Below are 20,372 nucleotides of genomic sequence, written 5' to 3' on the forward strand. Positions count from 1 at the left end.
CTCCAGTCTGGGCGACAAAGCAAAACCCTGCCTCAGAAAAGAAATACATAATAAAAAATAAAAATGCAAGAGCTAAAACAAACTTTTAGAAGAAAACATGAGAGGAGATTTTTGCTACCTTGGTTTAGGTGAAGATTTCTTGGATATGGCACCAAAAGTCCAATCCACAAAAGAAAAAACATTGATAAATTTGGTTTCAATAAAATTGACAAGGGTTATGCTTCAAAAAAAAAAAAACTAAGAAAACAAAAAAAAAAAAAAAAACACACACACCATTAAGTACATTATTAAAAAATGGCAGAGTAAGGAACTCCAAGGATCAGTTCCTCCACTAAAGCAAACATTAAGCTGGAAGAAACTGTCAGAAGAAAGTCTTTTGGAACTCTGAAATATAATCAAAACCTTTTAGCAACCAGAAGAGGCTGCTAATCCTTGGTAAGAAAATATTGTAGCATTTTTGCTTACTTGCCTACCATCTCACATTCATTAGCTTAGTCGTGGCTGTGAGTACAGTAGCCTGCATTCTTGGCATGGCTTGCTGGTACCAGAAAGAACAAGACAAGCCTTGGTCTCAAAGAATTGTGTTTCTACATTTTGATCTGTCTGGTCTCTCCCTAAAGGATCCACTCACATGCTTGCCTTTGTTTTGCCCTCCCCCTTCCCTTGAACTCTAGGCTGGAGCAGCTTCCCAGGCAATGACTGTTGAAAAACTTTAAAGACACAAACTACCCATGTGGGGCAAGGGATGACAGACAAAGCAAGAGGCAGAGACCAAAAAGCTGGAGAAGAAAACGACTAAGGAGGAATACATATGGGGGAATAAGGGCTTTGAAAAGCTTCCGTGTATACCAGGAAATCTAGAATATAACACATATGCACAGGGCTGAAGTCATGCACAGAAATGATATGAGATGACCCTAGGCTTGCACTTCTGGCTGATTAGGCTCTGCACAAGCAGAGGTGAAGGCTAAGACAGAGTTGTAGTCTGCTTGGTTAAGTGTTAAAGGAGTACCGCAGCTCAGAGCCAATTTACAAAGACTGGTGGAATATCTTTTATTTTGTTTTTCCTTTTGGCTGCAGGTATTTAAGGAAACCCCTTACAGATCACTGACTAACTGCTGAGATAACAGAATGGAGACTTCAGTGAACATACACAACAAGGGATATAGTCTTTGCAAAAATAGTTTGGAAAAGTCACTAAATAAATGAATGGCTGAAGCTCACAGCAAACGACAAAAGCAAGCCTTGTGGACAGGGGAAGGGAGAATGTGATTTCTAGAATTACCGCATTGTAACGTTCAAAGTGCCAAGTTTCCAACAAAAACCTATAAGGTATACAAAGAAACAGGAACACCCAGCCCATTCACAGGGGGGAAAAATGGATAGAAAATGTCCCTAAAGAAGTCCAAACATTGGAGCTGCTAGACAAAGACACTGAATAAATTGTCTTAAATATGCTCAAAAAGCTAAAGGAAACCATAAGGGAAGAACTAAGGTAAACCAGAACTACGTGTGAACAAGTAGAGAATATCAATAAGAGCTAGACATTATTCAAAATAACCAAATAGAAATTTCAGACCCGAAAAATATAATAGCCAAAATGAAAAATTTATTAGAGGGCTTCAACACCAGATTTGAGTAGGCAGAAGAAAGAATCAATAAACTTGAAGCTAGGTAGATTGAAATCATCTAGTCTGAGGTGCATAAAGTAAAAAGGAAGAAAAATAAACAGAGCCTGAGAGACCTGTGAGACACCATTAAGTGTATAAACATATGCATTATGTGAATCCGAGAAGGAGAAGAAAGAAAGGACCAGAAAGAATATTTGAATAAAGGTCAAACATTTCCAAAATTTGATGAAAGATATGAATATATACATCCAAGAAGCTCAGTGAACTCCAACTAGGATAAAACCAAAGAAATCTACACCAAGACATTATAATCAAACCGTTGAAAGACAAAGACAAATCGAGAATCTGGAGACTAACAAGAGAGAAGTAACTTGTCACATACAAGGGGCCCTCAACAAGATTAATGACCAAAGTCTCATCAGAAGCCCCAAGGCCAGAAGACAGAAGAAGAAGATATATATATATATATATATATATTTCATAATTGAGATTTTATTGGTTGAAGATCAGTACAGACATTTCAATTTGTACACAATTCTTAACATATGTAATGAAATTCTAAAAAGCCATGTATTGTAATTCTTTTTAAAAGTTATTCCAGTGACTTTCCAGCTTAAAATTTGGAAGCAAATTTTCCTTAAGAGGCTATCAAGTACCAGTATCTTCACATGTTGGTCAGTTGTTACATGTGGCCCACCAGTTCACAACTGGATAGCATGTACACTACACATTTAAATTTGTAATCTTTTACAGCACAGTAACAAAGTTATTAGGAAAACAGGACTACCACAACCAAAGATGCTACAGAGTGCACACAATTCTGACAGGGAGCGCCATGATCAAGGAGTGGTTTTCGTTAGGAAACAATTCTACTGAAAAACAACATGGGAATAGAAGTAATTTAAAATGTTCAAGACATTAAATGCAGGATTGACTCCATATTGCCATTTAATATGCTTTGTATTCTAGGATATAAAAACTAACCCCCCATCTATAGAATGTTAAGCTGACACCCGAGACAGCCAAAGTCTCCCATAATTCAATATCCCACACTATTTTCTGGTTGTACCAAAAAATAAACAACCAGCAAATGATTTCACCTCTTAAACAAAGCATTTACACTTAAAAAATGGGATGAGGTGGGATTCCCTCCTTCTTAAAAATGTTTCTAGAGCTACTAAAACTTGCATTTACAAAATAGTTGATAAAAATATTCCTCTGAATTATACAAGAAGGGAGACAGGGACCACTGGTAAGACATGGTGTATGGAATTAATCAGACTTGGCTTCCTCCTCTCCTGCTTCATCAGAGGCTGGACTCTCCTCAGTTTTCGTTTCCCCGTTTTCTGCAGGTAAATCTTTAGTTTCTTGGTCAGCCACTTCGGACTGTTTCACTTTGCTCCCCTTTTCCCTTTTGTTTGCACTTTTTTGTCTGAAGATTTATCTTTTGCTGCTGCCTTTTTCGGCTTTGCTTCCACTTTTGCAGGAGGTTTAGCTGACAACCGCGCCGATCTCCTCTTGGGCTCTTTCTTGGCAGCCCCTTCGGTGGAGCTGACCTTCCTCTTGAGCATCCTGGCGGCGGGGAAGGCACGTGCGGGGTGCCTGTGGACCGTGGGCCTCGGAGAGCCTTCGTGAAACTGGGCTGCCTGGCCCCTGCCACTCTTCCCGCCGCCCAAGCTATGATATATTTAAAGTGCTGAAGGAAAAAATCCTACCAACCGAGAATTCTTTATCTGGCACAACTATCTTTCCAAAATGATTAAGAAATGAAAACATTCAAAGATTGAAAAGAAGGTGAAGTAGTTCATCACTAGGAGGCTTTCCCTATGAAAAACACTAAAGAGAGTCTTTCAGTCTGAGATGAAAGGACATTAGACAGTAAATCAAAGCCATATGAATAAATACAGAACACCAGTAAAGGGAAATATAAAAACTAGTATAATATATTTTTGGCTTATGACTCCTCTGTTTCTTATATTATTTAAAAGATACCTACATAAAAATAATTATAAATCTATGCTAATGAGCACATGCCACATAAAGATATAGTTTGTGACAATGACAACAAAAGAGGGGCAGGGATAGGAGTAGAATAGAGTAGAGGGAGCTGTATAGGAGTAGAGTTTTTCTATTGCTATTTAAACCAAGTTGTTATTGATTCAGACTATATTGTTATAAATTTCCTGTTAAGTGTAAACCTCAAGGTGACCACTAAGAAATTAACTAAAAATATACAGAAAAGAAATGAGGAGGGTATCAAAATGGTGCACTAGAGGAAAATCAATCAGTACAAGAAAAGGCAGTAATGAGAGAATTGAATAACAAAAGAAAATTTGATATAAATGAAATGAGTAGCAAAATGCAGAGGTAAGTCTTTTACTATGAATCACTTTAAATGTAAGTAGATTAAACTCACTGATTAAAAGACAGAATGCTTTGGCAGAAGGAATAAAAAACATGATCCAACTATATGTTGTCTACAAGAGACTCACTTTATATTCAAAGACACAAATAAGTTAAAAGTGAAAGGATGGAAAAAGATATTCTATGAAAATAGAAACCAAGAGAGAGCTTAGGTAGCTATACTAATGTCAGATAAAATGGGTCTTAAGTAAAACATTGTTACAAGAGACAAACCAGGACATTATATGTTGATACATGTGTCAATTTGTCAAGAAGTTTGGCCAGGTGGTGGCTCAAGCCTGTAATCCCAGCACTTTGGGAGGCCAAGATGAGTGGATCACCTGAGGTCAGGAGTTCAAGACCAGCCTGGCCAACATGGCTAAACCCTGTCTCTACTAAAAATACAAAAATTAGCAGGTTGGCTGGGCGTGGTGGCTCAAGCCTGTAATCCCAGCACTTTGGGAGGCCAAGACGGGTGGATCAGGAGATCCAGACCATCCTGGCTAACATGGTGAAACCCCGTCTCTACTAAAAAATACAAAAACCTAGCCGGACGTGGTGGTGGGCACCTGTAGTCTCAGCTACTCGGGAGGCTGAGGCAGGAGAATGGCATAAACCTGGGAGGCGGAGCTTGCAGTGAGCTGAGATCTGGCCACTGCAGTCCAACCTGGGCGACAGAGTGAGACTCCGTCTCAAAAAAAAAAAAAAAAAAAAAATTAGCAGGGTATGATGGTACACATCTGTAGTCCCAGCGACTGAAGAAGAGGTTGAGGCACGAGAATCCCTTGAACTTGCGAGGCAGAGGTTTCAGTGAGCCGAGATCACACCATTGCACTCCAACCTGGGTGACAGAGCAAGACTCTGTCTAGCAAAAAAGAACCCGGGAGGTGGAGTTTGCAGTAAGCCGAGATCGCAGCACTACACTCCAGCCTGGGTGACACAGCAAGACTCTGTCTCAAAAAAAAGAAGACGTAATAATTATGATCATACATGTGCTAAACATCAGAGCCCAAAAATATATGAAGCAAGTATTGACAGAACTGAATAGAGGAATAGACTGTTCTACAATAATAGTTGGAGACCATCTAGACAGAAGACTAAGAAAGTATGTGACAACTATAAACCAACCAGAGCTAATAGACACACATAGAACACTCCACCCAACAATAACAGTGACCACGAAGTGCACATGGAACATTCTCCAGGACTGATTATATGTTAAGCCACAAAACAAGTCTTGATAAAGTTTTAAAAATTGAAATCATACGAAGTATCTTCTCTGATCACAATGAAACTAGACATCAATAGCAGAAGGAAAATTGGAAAATTTACAAATATGTGGAAATTAAATAGCATATTTTTAAACAGTATGTCAATGAAGAAATCACAAGGAAATTAGAAAATACTTAGAGACAAATGAAAATGAAAGCACCAAAAACACACCCAGAAAAATGGGATGTAGCAAAAGCAGTGCTAACAGGGAAATGTGTAGCCCTACATGCCTTCATTTAAAAAAAAAAAAAATAAGATCACAAATCGTAACCTAACTTTACTTTTTAAGGAACTAAAAAAAAGAAGAACAAACGAAACCCAAAGGTAGCAGAAGGAAGGAAATAATGAAGATTAGAGTGCAAACAAGCAAAATAAAGAATATAAAATCAATAGAGAAGATAAAAGAAACCAAGAGTCATTTCTTCAAAAAGATTGACAAAAATGACAAGGCTTTAGTTGGACTAAGCAAAACAAAAAAATACAAATCACTAAAATCAGAAATGGAAGTGGGAATATTACTACAAATCATGCAGAAATGAAAAGGATCATAAGGGAGTACTGTGAATGACTCTATGCCAACAAATTAGATAACCTAGATGAAATAGAAAAATGTCTTGAAACACTATATAATAGTTGGCAACTTAAATATTAAAGTTTGGAAACACAAATTGCCAAAACTGACTCGAAAAGAAATAGAAAACCTTAATAAATATGCAACAAGTAAAGAGTTGAATCAAAAACCTCCCAATGAAGAAAAGTCCAGAGCCAGATGGCTTCACTGGTGAGTTCCACTAAACATTGAAAGAAGAATTAACAGCAGTTCTTCTCAAACTCCTCCACGAAACAGGAGAGAAATCCAAATAAGAGAACCACAAGAAAATAAAACTACAGACTAGTATTCCTTATGAATATAGATATAAAATTTCACAAAAATACAAGCAAACTAATTCTACAGCACATTAAAAGGATTACACAGTGTGACCAAACAAGACTTATACCAGGAATGCAAGAGTGGTTCAACATAAGAAAATTAATCAATACAATACATAACATTAATAGAATAAGAAAATCCACATTATTATCCAAATTGAAGCAGAAAAGCATTTGACAAAATTTAACACCCTTTCATGATAAAAACACTCAGTAAACAAGAAATAAGAGAGAACTCCTTCAACATGATAAAAACCATATATGGAAAAAGCCGGCCAGGCACAGTGGCTCATACCTGTAATCCCAGTGCTTTGGGAGGCCAAGGCAGGCAGATCACCTGAGGTCAGGAGTTCGAGACCAGCCTGGCCAACATGGTGAAACCCTGTCTCTACTAAAAGTACAAAAATTAGCTGGACGTGGTGGCATACACCTGTAATCTCAGCTATTTTGGAGGCTGAGGCAGGAGAATCACTCAAATCCAGGAGGTTGCAGTGAGCTGAGATCATGCCACTGCACTCCAACCTGGGCCACAGAGTGAGACTCTGTCTCAGAGAGAGAGAGAAAGAGAGAGAGAGAGAAAGAAAGAGAAAGAAAGAAAGGAAGAAAGGAAGGAAGGAGAAAGAGAGAAAGAAAGAAAGAAAGGAAAGAAAGAAAGAAAGAGAGAGAGAGAAAGAAAGAAAGAAAGAAAGAAAGAAAGAAAGAAAGAAAGAAAGAAAGAAAGAAAGGAAGGAAGGAAGGAAGGAGAGGAGAGGAGGGGAGAGGAGAGGAGGGGAGAGGAGAGGAGAAAAAGAAAGAAAGAAAGAAAGAGAAAGAAAGAGAGGAGAGGAGAAAAAGAAAGAAAGAAAGAAAAAAAAAAGAGAGAGAGAAAGGAAGACCCATAGCTAACAAGCTAACATCACACTAAATCAGTGAAAGACTGAAAACTTTTCCCCCAAGATCAGGAACAAGGATGCCCACTTTCACCACTGGTATTCAACATTGTACTGAAAGTTTTAACTAGAGCAATTCAGCAAGAAAAAGAAATAAAAGGCATTCAAACGGGAAAAGGACGGAGTAAAAACTACCATTATTCACAGACAACATGATCATATATACGGAAAATTCTAAAGAACCCACAAGAAATTATTAGAGCTAATAAATTTAGCAAAGTGACAGGGTATAAGATCAACATACAAAAATAAATTGTGTTTGTATATACTAGCAATAAACAATCACAAAATGAAATTAAGGAAATTCTATTTATAATAGCATCCAAAATAATAAAATACTTAAGAATAAATTTAACCAAGGAGGTGCAAGATTTGTACACTGAATACTATAAGATATTGCTGAAAAAATTAGAGAAGACCTAAATAAAGTTTTAAAAATTATATGTTAATATAATGGAAGATTTAACATTGTACTCCTCAAAGTAATTTATAAATTCCTATAAAATTCCTATAAAAGTCCCAGTGGCCTTTTTTAAAAAATGGAAAAACTGATCCTAAAAATCATGTGAAATTTCAAGGGACCCAGAATAGCCAAAACAATAAAGTTGGAGGACTCAAATTCCCGCTTTTAAAATTTACTGCAGAGCCAAGATCGTGCCATTGCACTCCAGCCTGAGTGACAAGAACAAAACTCTGTCTCAAAACAAAAACAAAAACAAAACAAAACAAAACAAAACTTACTGCAGAGCTACAGTAATCAAAACAGTGTGATAATACCAGCACAAGGATAGACATATAGATCAATGGAATTGAACTTAGAGTTCAGAAATAAACGCATGAATCTATAGTCAATTTTTTTCATTGTTTTGCATTAAAGCACACTATCAAAAAAGTGAAAAGACAGCCACAGAATGGGAAAAATATTTGTAATTCATATATCTGATAAAGGTGAGTTTCCAGAACATATAAAGAACTCTTAAAATTCAACAACAAATGGGCTGGGCTCAGTGGCTCACGCCGGTAATCCCAGCACTTTGGGAGGCCGAGGTGGGTGGATCACAAGGTCAGGAGATCCAGACCATCCTGGCTAACACGGTGAAACCCCGTCTCTACTAAAAATACAAAAAATTAGCCGGGCGTGGTGGCGGGCGCCTGTGGTCCCAGCTACTCAGGAGGCTGAGGCGGGAGAATGGTGTGAACCCGGGAGGCGGAGTTTGCAGTGAGCTGAGATCGTGCCACTGCACTCCAGCCTGGGTGACAGAGTGAGACTCCACCTCAAAAAACAAAACAAAACAAAACAAAAAAATCAACAACAAATGACAAGCAATCAAATTTAAAAATTGGCAAGGGGCTGGGCACGGTGCCTTACACCTGTAATCCCAGCACTTTGGGGGGCTGAGGCGGGCGGATCACCTGAGGTTAGGGGTTTGAGACCAGCCTGGCCAACATGGTGAAAACCCGTCTCTACTAAAAACACAAAAATTAGATGGATATGGTGGTACACATCTGTAAATCCAGCTACTTGGGAGGCTGAGGCACAAGAATCACCTGAACTCAAAAGGTAGAGGTTTCAGTGAGCCAAGATCACACCACCGCACTCCAGTGTGGGAGACAGAGCAAGACTCTGTCTAAAACTAATAATAAAATAAGTAAAATTTGGCAAAGGACTTGAACAGACATTACTTAACCAAACAAGATATACAAATGACTACCAAGCACACGAAAAGTTGCTTACCATCATTAGCCATTAGGGAAATGCAAATCAAAACCACAATGAGATACCACTTTGCATCCGCTAGGTTGGCTATAAGAAAAACCAATAGAAAACACATGTTGTCCAGGACGTAGAGAAATGGGGACCTTCAGACATTGCTGGTGGGAATATAATACAGGGCAGCTGCTGTGAAAAACAGTTTGTCAGTTTCTTAATAAGTTAAACTTAGAATTACCTTGTAACCCAACAAGTCTCCTCCTGGATATATATCCACAAGATTGGAAAATGCATGTCTACAAAAAGACTCGCATGCAAGTGTTCATGGCATGCTTGTTTGTAATAAAGGAAAAAGTGGACATACTCCAAATGTCCATCATTCCATGAAAGGATAAATTATGTGGCATATCTATGCAATGTAATATTCTTCAGCAATAAAAATGAATATTTATTTATTTATTTATTTATTTATTTATTTACTGAGATGGAGTCTCGCTCTGTCTCCCAGGTTGGAGTGCGGTGACACCATCTCTGCTCACTGCAACCTCCACTTCCCGGGTTCAAGCGATTCTCCTGCCTCAGCCTCCCAAGCAGCAGGGACTACAGGCGTGTGCAACCACACCAGGATAATTATTGTATTTTTAGCAGAGGTGGGGTTTTACCATGTTGTCCAAGCTGGTCTTGAGCTCCTGATCTCAAGTGATCCTCCCACCTTGGCTTCCCAAAGTGTTGCAATTACAGGTATGAGCCACCATGCCTGGCCTAAAAATGGAGTTTTAGATACGTGATGCCTCAAACACGCAAGGCTGAATGAAAGAAATCAAACACAAAAGACAACATATTGATATGAGATGCCCAGGAAAAAAAAAAAAAAAGCAAAATCAGTAGAGACATAAAGTAGATGAGTAGCTCTGGGAGTGGGAATAGAGATTGACTACAAGCAGGCACAAGGAGTTTTTCAGGGGTAATGGGATTGTTTTAAAATTGGATCGTGGTTATAATTGCACAATTCGATAAATTCTCTAAAAGTCATTGAACTGTACACTTACAGTGGCTTGATTTTATGTTATGTAAAGCACAGCTAAATAAAGCTCTTAAAATAAAAATATAAAAGAGGAAATGGGTTGAGGGAGGGAGTGTGTCAATTATTTTTTTCCCAGGAGGCCCCTTGACTGAAATGCAAATATGACCACTTCCTCCCCACTGACCAGCTATGAGTACTGAGGCATCATGGTTGGAGGGCCACTGAGATCTTATAGCACCCTCCTTCCAAGGATATAAGGGCCATACTTATGAGACATTTACAGACCCAGAGGAACCCCTCAAGGTACCACATGTCTATTTCTGAGGTAGACATGTTTACCCCAATGGACATGGGCCTGGCAGCTCCAAATGCATCTACTTTTTAAGCACCAAGGGACTGTGACCCCTGCTGATCCCACCCACTCCCGAACTCCTGGTCTGAATTGAAAATGTAAACTGGATTAAGTCACTCCTAAGATGAAACCCTCCAATGATGACTTTCCATCTCCTTTGGAACAATCTACCTTCTTCACCCGAAACTGTGAAGTCCTATGTGGTGTAGATGTGTGATTTCCGTGCCTTCACCTTCTACTATTCCTCCGTTTGCTCACTGTATTCCGCCATGCTGTTCTCAAGTTCCTGGAGCCAGCCACATTCTTTCCTACCTCAGTGCCTTTGCACTTGCAGATCCTTTTGTCGATAATGTTCTTCCCATGGCTGGTCCCTTCTTAGCACCTAGTGTACCCCCAAATGTCACAGCCTTGATCTCTCATTGGTTTTCTATGACATTTAGTACAGTTTGCATTGAGTTTGTCTGTTACTTCTTTTTGTTTACCTCTCCCTACTAGTATCTAGGCTCCATGGGGGCTGTCACCATGTGTATATTTCTGTGGGCTATCCCCAGGACATAGCAAAGCTGTGTGACCTTGGACAAGTCACTTAACCTCTCTGAGCCTGCTCAATAAATATTAACGGGAGGAAGCAAGGAATGGCTGGGTGGGTGGGTGCAGAGAAGAATGAATGGGTGGATAGGTAGGTGGGTGGGTAGAAAGAAGGTAGATAAAGAAGGAAGGCAGGCAGGAGGGAGGGAGGAAAAACTGAATATCCTTGTTTTAATACACACCCCAGAGCAATGCAGTGAGTTAACAAGAGTATGGGTTCTGGAGCCCAAATGACTGAGTTCAAATCCCAACTCTACCACTCACCAGCTGTGTGACCTTGGACAAGTCACAGAGTCACCTCTCTGAGCCTCAGTTTCCTCATCTGTAAAACAGGGACGATGATGATGATGATGATAACTATCTTCTAGACTCATTCTATTTCATTTTGGGGATTTTATTTTTGGAGACAGAGTCTTGCTCTGTTGCCCAGGCTGGAGTGCAGCACTGCAGTCATAGCTCACTGCAGTCTTCAACTCCTTGGCTCAAGTGGTCCTCCCACCTCAGCCTCCAGAGTAGTTGGGACTACAGGCATGCACTACCATGAATGTCTAATTTTTTAATTTTTTTTGTAGAGACAGTGTCTTCCTATATTGCCCAGACTGGTCTGAACTCCTAGCCTCAAGCGATCCTCCCACCTCAGCCTCCTAAAATGCTGGAATGATAGGTGTGCACCACTGCACACAGACTTCTCGAGTATTTCTGAGGTTTAAATGAGAGGGTACATCTTTAAAGTTCTTAAAACCCTGGCACACAGTGAGCTTTCAGCAGATATTAGCTCTTTTTACTGTCTCTTCTCCTGATCTTTCAACCACCACAAATTTCAGTGCATGTTATCGGAGAATTCACCCTGAAGATCAAGAGAGAGAAAAACAAAAGCTGGCGTCTTCCCAAGATTCGTTCTCCAGAGAACACGAAACATTTCGGTAGCTAGGAAGCGAAGCTTTACAGGGCCAGGATCCTTCGAATCAACCACAGGGGAATTTGTACCAACTTCCTCAAAAATAGCTAGAAAAAAGAAAGAAAGAAAGAAAGAAAGAATAGCAAGACGCTTTCTCTTTTTTCTCTGGAGCGGTCATGAAGGTCAGCAGCAAGTTGATTCCCAAAAACGAGTCAGCTGGGGGAGCTACTAAGTGCATCTGAGCTGACTTTGTTATCAGAACAACACAAAATAGCCTCCCCTAACTGTGGGGCATTTCATCCTGGTACAGTCCTATTTTCACAGCCTGCTATAAGCTTAGGAATCAAATACACCCAGGTTCAAATCCCAGCTCTAATTCTTGGCTTTTGTGACGTTTCACTCCTCTGGGCCTCAGTCTCTCCATCTGTAAAATGGGACTAATCTTGTCTGCCTCACACTTTGTGGGATAAGTAAGATCATGTAGGCACCAAAGTAATTCGAGGTGGTGGTGTTGGCAGTGGTGGCAGTGGTGGTGGTAGCAATTCTCTTGCTCTCCTTCTTTTGAGACTGCTAGGGATTGAGCTTGTTACATTTTCTCCCCTGGCTTCTTAAATGTCTTCCAGGAATATCTGACCCTTTCATGGGCCTCTGGCATGTTAGCAAGATGAAAAACTCTCTTGAGAATTTCTTTTCTCTGTTTTTTCCTGAGCTCCCATGTGTTAATGTCCGCCCTCTTCCTCATTGCTAGGTGCCCCCATTTGACAGATGGGCAAAGTGAGGCATTCAGAGAGGTGATGTGATATGCCCAAGGGGTCCTGCTCCCTGGAGCTCCGCAGCAGGAGGCTGGATCCAAAGGAAATGGAGGCAGAGAGTCATGGGGGTCAAGCCAGAGCAGAGGGTCCCAAGCTCAGACCCTACTAGGCAGGTAAGGTTCAGGAATGAGAAACAGGCTGGTTTGCAAAGTCTGAGAAAGGGGCTTTCATGGGACCTTGGGCAAGGTTCTGGTCCTTCTCTCTGTGCTGAGGGATTGGACTCGGCGACTGAGGACTCCGGGTCCACGGGTCAAACTGTGGCACCGCTTCACACCTCTGGCCTCGGTTTCCACATCTGTGCAATGTCGTGGCTCCAGGAGGCACTGCTTGCCTCATGGGTTATGACTGAGAGGCCTGTGGGGATGATGTCACAGGTCCCCAAGAGGGACGTGTCACCCCGATGGCCCCAAATGTCTTCCTTGCAGGTGACCTTTGGTGACAGTGGGTGCCTGCTGTGGGGCTGGGCCCCCTCCCACCTCTTTCTCACTCCCTCCCAGGAGGAGCCCAGCTGCGGGTGGGCGGGGCTGGCGGGGAGCGGCTCACCACATCCTCCTCTTCCTCCCCACTCTGCACATGTGGCTGGGTGGCAGCCAGCGGCCTCGGACAGACCCACTGGCGTCTCTCTGCTGGATGACCATAAGCTCGGCGTCTGGTCCTCTGCCTGCCTCTCCCTGAGTGTGGCTGACAGCCACGCAGTTGTGTCTGTCTGTCTGCGGCCCGTGCATCCCTGCTGCGGCTGCCTGGTACCTGCCTTGCCGTCTCCTTTCTCTGTCTGCTGCTCTGTGGGACACCTGCCTGGAGTTGAAGTGACAGGTCTTCTGACAGCCTGATTGGTGACTCGGGCTGGGTGTGGATTCTCACCCCAGGCCTCTGCCTGCTTTCTCAGACCCTCATCTGTCACCCCCACGCTGAACCCAGCTGCCACCCTCAGAAGCCCATCAGATTGCCCCCTACAACACGGAATGGATTTCTGAGAAAGAAGCCGAAACAGAAGGTAACTCCAGCCCTGGTTCTCCGCTGGGACCAGGGTGCCTTCTCTGCCCAGGAGGGACTGTTCCCTGCCTGCTGCATCTAGTGTCACGGTGGGTGGCCTCGGAGGACTGTGCCCAAGTCACAATTGGGGACACCGAGGCAAAGAAGGTTCATGCAGTGAGACTGGGCAGAATTGAGGCTGGGGTCTCTTGGTCAGCACAGCTTAGGGGCCCGGCAGCAGGGGTGTGGCTGAGATGACCCTCTGTCTTGAAAACCAGCCTCCAAAAGGTAGTGGGTTGGGGAAGGAAAGCCAGTTTCAAGCCAAACATAATGTGTCAGTCACCTGATTCTGGGCGGCTGAGCCGGGTGGCGATGGGCATGGGTGCAGAGCCTGATGGGACCCATTCTGTGTCAATTTCTGTCTTACCACCTTGATTCCACCCAGTCATTCAAAACAAGGGCTGGTGTGCCCATTTCACAGATGAGGAAATGAGGCTGCGAGAGGTAGAATGATTTTCCCTCGGTGACTCAACCGGGACGTAGCAGGTCGGGCAGTCAAGCCAGGTGATCCCATGAGCTGTCACTGCATCCTTCTCATGAGGCACGGGGAACGCGTCGGATGGTAAGAGGCCAACCCAGTTCCCTGTGCATGTGGAGGAGAGGGGAGCTGAAGGATGGGAAAGGAGGAAACATTCCTGCTGGAGGGGCCCTGGGGAGCGGGAACTGAGGACTTGCCGCAGGAATGACGTCTCTGCTCAGTGAAGGCAGAAGATCAGGTACGGGGCATTCACAGCCAGGAGGCTGCTGCCAGGAGGACATCTGTGATTCCCTCGGGGGAGAGTGGGGCTTTCAGAAGCACATGGTGGAGTCGGGGAAAACCTGCCAGGTCAAAACCCGGCCACGCGCCTTCCTCACTCCGTGAACTTGGGCAAGTCTCTCTGCTTCTAGCCTCGAGAAGCCATGGTTTTCTCATCTATGAAATGGGGACCAAGGTACCTCCATCCTTGTGGAGCTGGTTGTGGGGACCTCAGGGCAGAACAGGGTGAAAACTATGCTCCTAGCTGGCCTTTTTCTTTTGAGGAAGAGAGTTTGTGGCATGAGAAGCTTTGAGCCCATGAAGGGCCAGATTCCAAGAGTGACAGAGGGCGAGGGACACACTCTGGCTGCTGTGGTCCTGCCTGGCCAGCCACCTGGCTCTGGTCCCCCCAGTGCCAACTCACCATGTTGTAGGCACTTAAGAGTTTCCCATAGTCCTCAACAGGTGAAGCGGGCAGCCTCATTCAGCCCATTTCACAGGTGACAAGAGTGAGGCTTAGTGGGGACAATCTTGCCCCAGGTTAACTGTGACCAGATGACATGGAGCTGGGATTGGATGCCAGTCTGTAGGGCAAGGCCACTACCTGCTAGATAGAATAACATGAAAACAAGACTTGTGGTCCTGGATAGCTTCTGAGAAGCAGCATTGGATGGGGATGGCTGAGTGTTCATTCCCACGGGGATGGGTAACCCCCGAGGAGAGACCCTGCTCACCTGCTCCCCACAGTGGGCTCAGCGATGCTCCTGTCCTGCCCGCTCCACTGCCAGGAGGGTGTCCGGATCCTCACTCGGTCCCACAGTGGAGGTAGCTAAGAGCCTTGTGATAGGAGGTGGCAGAATCCAGGACCAGGAGAGGCAGGGAGAGCAAGGCAAAGACAGTTCTGAGCTCAGACTGCAGGCTCCCACTGCCCAGCGATCCTGGCTTCAGGCCAGGAGAAGGAACTGGGAGGTGAGAGTTAGAGCCAGTAAAGGGTTTGTGGGCAGTAGAGTAGGGGGTGGATACCGGAGGAGGAGGCCCATTCAAGAGAAAGCCAGCCACCAGAAGCTCTGGGAGGAACCCACCTCTTTGTAGCATCAGGACCACCCGGGTGCCTGATAAATAAATGAATGAAAGGAAGGGGGTATCCATTCCTTTCACAACCAGAGAGGGAAGCTAGCGCCTTTAGCATCCTCACAGGCAGGCACAGGGGCCTTCTCCCCACAATTAGGAAGGGGTGCCCGCAGTTAGATGGGGGCACTGGACCTGGCTTCCCAGCACACCATCCCTTGTGACTTAGAGCTGGCCAGACCTGGTTCAAGTCCCAGCTCCACCGCTTAGTACCTGTGTGACCTTGAGGAAGCCACTTAACCTCTCTGCAGCTCAGTTGCTGTATCTGTAAGAGTGGGAATAGGAATAAGAATGCCTGTCTTAGGTCCGTGGTGAGGATTTACTCGACCTATTATTTATTGAACATCTACCATGGCCCAGGCACCTCCCTAGGTCCTGAAGCTCTGGGGTACACAGAGAGAGCCAGTGTGATGAGGAAGGCAAAAGAGCTGGGCACAGATGGCTCATGAGAAGTGGCTGCTATTATGTTTTACTTTTTTTTTAATTTTTTATTTTTTTGGGACGGAGTCTTGCTCTGTCGCCCAGGCTAGAGTGCAGTGGCAGGATCTCCACTTACTGCAACCTCTACCTCCCAGGTTCAAGTGATTCTCCTGACTCATCCTCCCGAGTAGCTGGGACTAACCACACCTGGTTAATTTTTGTATTTTTAGTAGAGACGGGGTTTCACCATGTTGGCCAGGCTGGTCTTGAACTCCTGGGCTCAAGTGATCCGCCTGCCTCAGCCTCCCAAAGTGCTGGGATTACAGGCATGAGCCACCGTGACCGGCCTATGTTTTACTTTAAATTTTTAAGAGCTCTTTGCTTTTAGCTATGAAAATACAGATAAAAAATGAAATAATAAATATTATTGGTCATATTGGCATTTATGAGACCTCAATAAATGACAGCTCTTACGATGATTCTGCTTCCCCCCTTTTACAGATGGGGAAACTGAGGTTCAGAGCGGGGTGGGGGTTTTTCTAGGGTCACTCAGAGAACCGTCTAGAAGGGAGCAGTGAAGAGAGGGGAACAGATACTTCCTCCAGGAAAAGGGTCTTCTCGCCCTTGCAGCCCCTTCCTCACATGCCTTCCTTCCCTGCCCTCCAGAGTCCCCAACACGTGAGGGGGAGGGGGAGGGGGCAATGGGAGGAACTCAGTCCCACCCCGGGCTCACAGGTGCCACCGCCCCCACTCCCTGCCCTGGCCCCAGGCCAAAGGGACTTTTCATGACAGCTCAAATAAGACCTCTGAGTAAACTTGGAACTTGTGAAACGACCTGAGAATATTCCCCGAGCTGGGGGGCAGGGGCCCCATGGAGGGCCCCGACTGCCCAGGACATCTGCATCAGGAACCCAGCCTGCTGTTCTCTGAAGCCCACAGGAAGGATCTGACCACCCCAACCCCTGCCCTAAATTGTCCCCAGGTAGGTGGGGCAGGTGCACCAGGCCGGCTCGCAGCCCAGACCCCTGCCATCCCCCACTGTGTGAACAGGACAAGACCCTGGACCTCTCTGGGTCTCCTTTCCCCGTCTGCCAAGCGGGCTTGACTAGGACGAGGGCTTGCCAACTTTCTGCAGAATGAATCAGTAACACCAGTCCACTTTGGCCAGGGTCAGGGCAGGCTGATGGGGGCTGCTGAAAACTGAGGGGAGAGAGAGGGTGGGTGGCCAGCCCCGCCCCACCTCCTGGCATGGTTCAAAGCCTCCTTTCACTGCTCTACAAGCAGCCTCTTCTGGGCTGGAGGAAATGAAGCTGGAGTGAGATCTGGCTGCAGAGGCTGAGAGGTTGCAAGGTTTGGGCAAGGCTGCAGAGGATGGCAGGGCTTGCAGGGAGATAGAGGTTGCACAGGCAGTGGGGGTGGGGAGTGGGAGGTGCCGGTGCTGGGACTGGAACCTCATGCTCCACAGCTAGGAGAGGTTGCACAGGCTGGAAGAAGTGCCAGGAGGGAAAGATTGCTGGAGCTAATACAGATTTGTTGCCTGGCTAGGAGAGAGAGATAAGCTGAGAGGTCGCACAGCCTCAGAGGTTGCATGAGCTGGGGAGGAGAAGGCCCTTCCTCTCACCTTCATCTTCTACTGATTAAGCTGTAAGCCTAAGGTCCCCAACATGCCTGTCTTCAGACACCCATAACCCACCCCTTGCCACTGGCAAAGAAAAAAAAAGATGAAAAGCAACTAACACTAACCACACACCTAACACTAACCACACTAACCTGCCTCACACTCCTCATCCAGGCTAAGCCACAGATGAGGAGAGCTGAGGCTCAGAGAAAGGTAGAGATAGAGCCAAGTTCCCACTGTGAGTGAGTGACAGAGTCTCCTTTCTGACCCAGGGCCACTGGGCTAGTTCTTCCCCAGCCTGAGAACTCACTGAGATGAGAACTCGCTGTGTGACCCTGAGCAGCCCACTGTCCTTCTCTGAAAGTTCCTTGTTACTAATCTGATTACATTAGTCATGATTATTCACACTCTGGGAGCAAAGGGTTTTGCCTGAGGTGGGTTTGGGGGGAGTTTCTGGGGACAGTGAGGAAGCTAATGAGGAAATTAGGACCTCTTAGGGGCTGCCTCAATTTTTAGCCCCATTCGTTCGTTCATTCATTCATTCATTCATTCACTTAACATTCTTCTTCAACTACTTATTGGACACCTACAGGTCCCCTTCTCTGCACTAGAGATACTGTGCTGAACAAAATAGGTCAATTGCCCAACCTCTGGGAGCTCATGCTTCAGTACAGAAACAAGTTATAAACACATACAACAGAGACATTTACAAAACCATTCCTCACATCACACCTGCTATGAAGGAGACAAACTAGGGGATGTGGGGTATAATCTGCGGCATACACCCAGTTCAGATAGGGTGGATGGCTTCTTCGAAGAGGCAATGCTGAGCTTGAATCCTGAGGATGAGAAAGGAAAGAAGCTGCGGGGAAAGCATTCTAGGTGGAGGGAATGGCATGTGCAAAGGCCCTGATGTAGGGGAAAAAGGTTGAAGCATTAAAGCTCTTATCCTCGGCCAGGTGCGGTGGCTCATGCCTGTAATCCCAGCATTTTAGGCAGGCCAAGGAAGGTGAATCACCTGAGGTCAGGAGTTTGAGACCAGCCTGACCAGCATGGTGAAACTCTGTCTCTACTAAAAATACAAAGTTAGCCAGACTTGGTAGCCCACGCCTGTAATCCCAGCTACTTGGGAGGTTGAGGCAAGAGACTCACTTGTACCTGGGAGGCGAAGGTTGCAGTGAGCCAAGATTGTGCCACTGCACTCCAGCCTGGGCAAAAGAACGAGACTCCATCTGAAAAACAAAACAAAACAAAAAACAACAACAAAACTTATCCTCACCAAATACATAAGGCTCTCAATCCCCTAGGCTCCAGAAAAAGGGGTCAAAAAGGGTAAGATTTAACTTGGGAGTGTACGGTCTATATAGTTCTTAACATTGAGGATAATGTTTGTTCGCAATTCATTCCCATTTAGTCACTCGTGTAGCAAATGTTTTGAGTATCCACTATAGGCACTGGTTAGTCACTGAGGATTCAGCAGTAACAAAGAAACGCACTGTCCCTGCCTAGAAGGTGCCCAGAATATAGATGAAAACACCATGAGCTATATACTACGTGGAGGGTGGACCCCAGAGGAAGGAGTGACTCATGCTCTTTGGAGAGGTCAAAGATTGACAGAGGAACTGCCATTTGAATGGGATTTTGAAGACTGAGTAGGAGGTTAACAGTCAGCCAAAAAGGGCAGACAGTTTCCGTGGCTAAAACAGCACATGCACAGGTGTGCAAGCCAGGTGAATGGGGCATGTTGGTGAGGCTGTCAGTGGTCTGATGAGCCTGAAGTCCGGTATGAATCCTGGGGGCTAGATCCTGAAATGCCTTGAATACCAGGCAAGGAATTTGGGGTTTTTCTCTTGTGGATAACAGAGAGCCATGGAATGACATGGTTGGAGTGAGAATGGAGTTGGAGGAACCACAGCTCTACAGCTATAGCAGGAAGGTCAGAGAGGAGGACCAGCAGGAGAGCAGGTGGGCAGAAGTCCTTGAAGACCCTGGATAACTTTAGGAGTTCTTTCTTCTGTGTTCCCTCTCGGGAAGTCCCTCCGCCTTAACACTTCCTCTTCTGGTGACCTGTTGGCTCCTGTTCCCGGCACTTCTGGGGAGTCCCTCTTCACCCACCTCATTTATTTGTGATCCCTATGGGAAATAGGGCCATTTTACTTTTACCACACTCCCCACCTTTCACTTTCAGCCCCATGTCCGCACCTGAGTCACATTAGAGAGAATGGCCGACTTGAGGAACTAGATGGATCCCATTCCTCAATCATGTGACAGAAAAAAGATACAGGGAAACCAAGAACTTGGGTTCTTTCCAGTGTGGGGAGGTTGTAAATAATGCTGCTATGAACATGCTGGTACATGTCTGCTTGGCACATATGCTTGCATTTCTCTTTGGTCCCCACCTGAGTCACATTAGAGAGAATGGCCGACTTGAGGAACTAGACGGATCCCATTCCTCAATCATGTGACAGAAAAAAGATACAGGGAAACCAAGAACTTGGGTTCATTCCAGTGTGGGGAGACTGTAAATAATGCTGCTATGAACATGCTGGTACATGTCTGCTTGTCACATATGCTTACATTTCTCTTTGGTTATATAACTTGGAAATGGAAATGTTGAGTCTCTGCTCAGCAGAAGTTTTCCAAAGTGGTTGTGTCAATTTACACTCTTACCAGAATATTGAGTAGAGACCGAGAGTTTAGTTATTCTGTATCCTTTCCAGCACTTAGAATTGTTTATATTTATTTCTCTCTCTCTCCATAGATATATATAAATAAATTATATATATTTATTATGTATAATTTATATTTTATAAATATATAATATTTATAAATAAATATTTTTATATTTATATTTTATTATAAATTTATACACACATATATATATAATT

General features: G+C 44.4%; 1 protein-coding gene and 1 pseudogene across 6 annotated transcripts in view; one reads left to right on the forward strand and one right to left on the reverse strand.

Annotated features, from left to right (window-relative positions):
- Window positions 1-2,579: 2,579 nt before the first annotated feature.
- LOC113225037 lies at window positions 2,580-13,275 on the reverse strand (annotated as a pseudogene).
- Window positions 13,103-20,372, forward strand: part of IL21R (interleukin 21 receptor) — a 49,149-nt gene continuing 41,879 nt past the window's right edge. For 2 of the 6 annotated variants that reach the window (XM_026455382.1, XM_026455383.2), the window contains exons 1-2: window positions 13,109-13,544; window positions 14,004-14,144. In XM_026455382.1, the coding sequence (XP_026311167.1) occupies window positions 14,095-14,144 (50 nt within the window). In that variant the 5' untranslated portion in view covers window positions 13,109-13,544; window positions 14,004-14,094. Of the gene's footprint in view, window positions 13,633-13,967; window positions 14,145-20,372 lie in introns of all 6 variants that reach the window. The other 4 variants (XM_026455384.1, XM_026455388.1, XM_031934434.1 and 1 more) reach the window with 3 other exon arrangements.

The sequence above is a fragment of the Piliocolobus tephrosceles genome, chromosome 17, assembly GCF_002776525.5.
Source record: "Piliocolobus tephrosceles isolate RC106 chromosome 17, ASM277652v3, whole genome shotgun sequence".
Taxonomy (NCBI): domain Eukaryota; kingdom Metazoa; phylum Chordata; class Mammalia; order Primates; family Cercopithecidae; genus Piliocolobus; species Piliocolobus tephrosceles.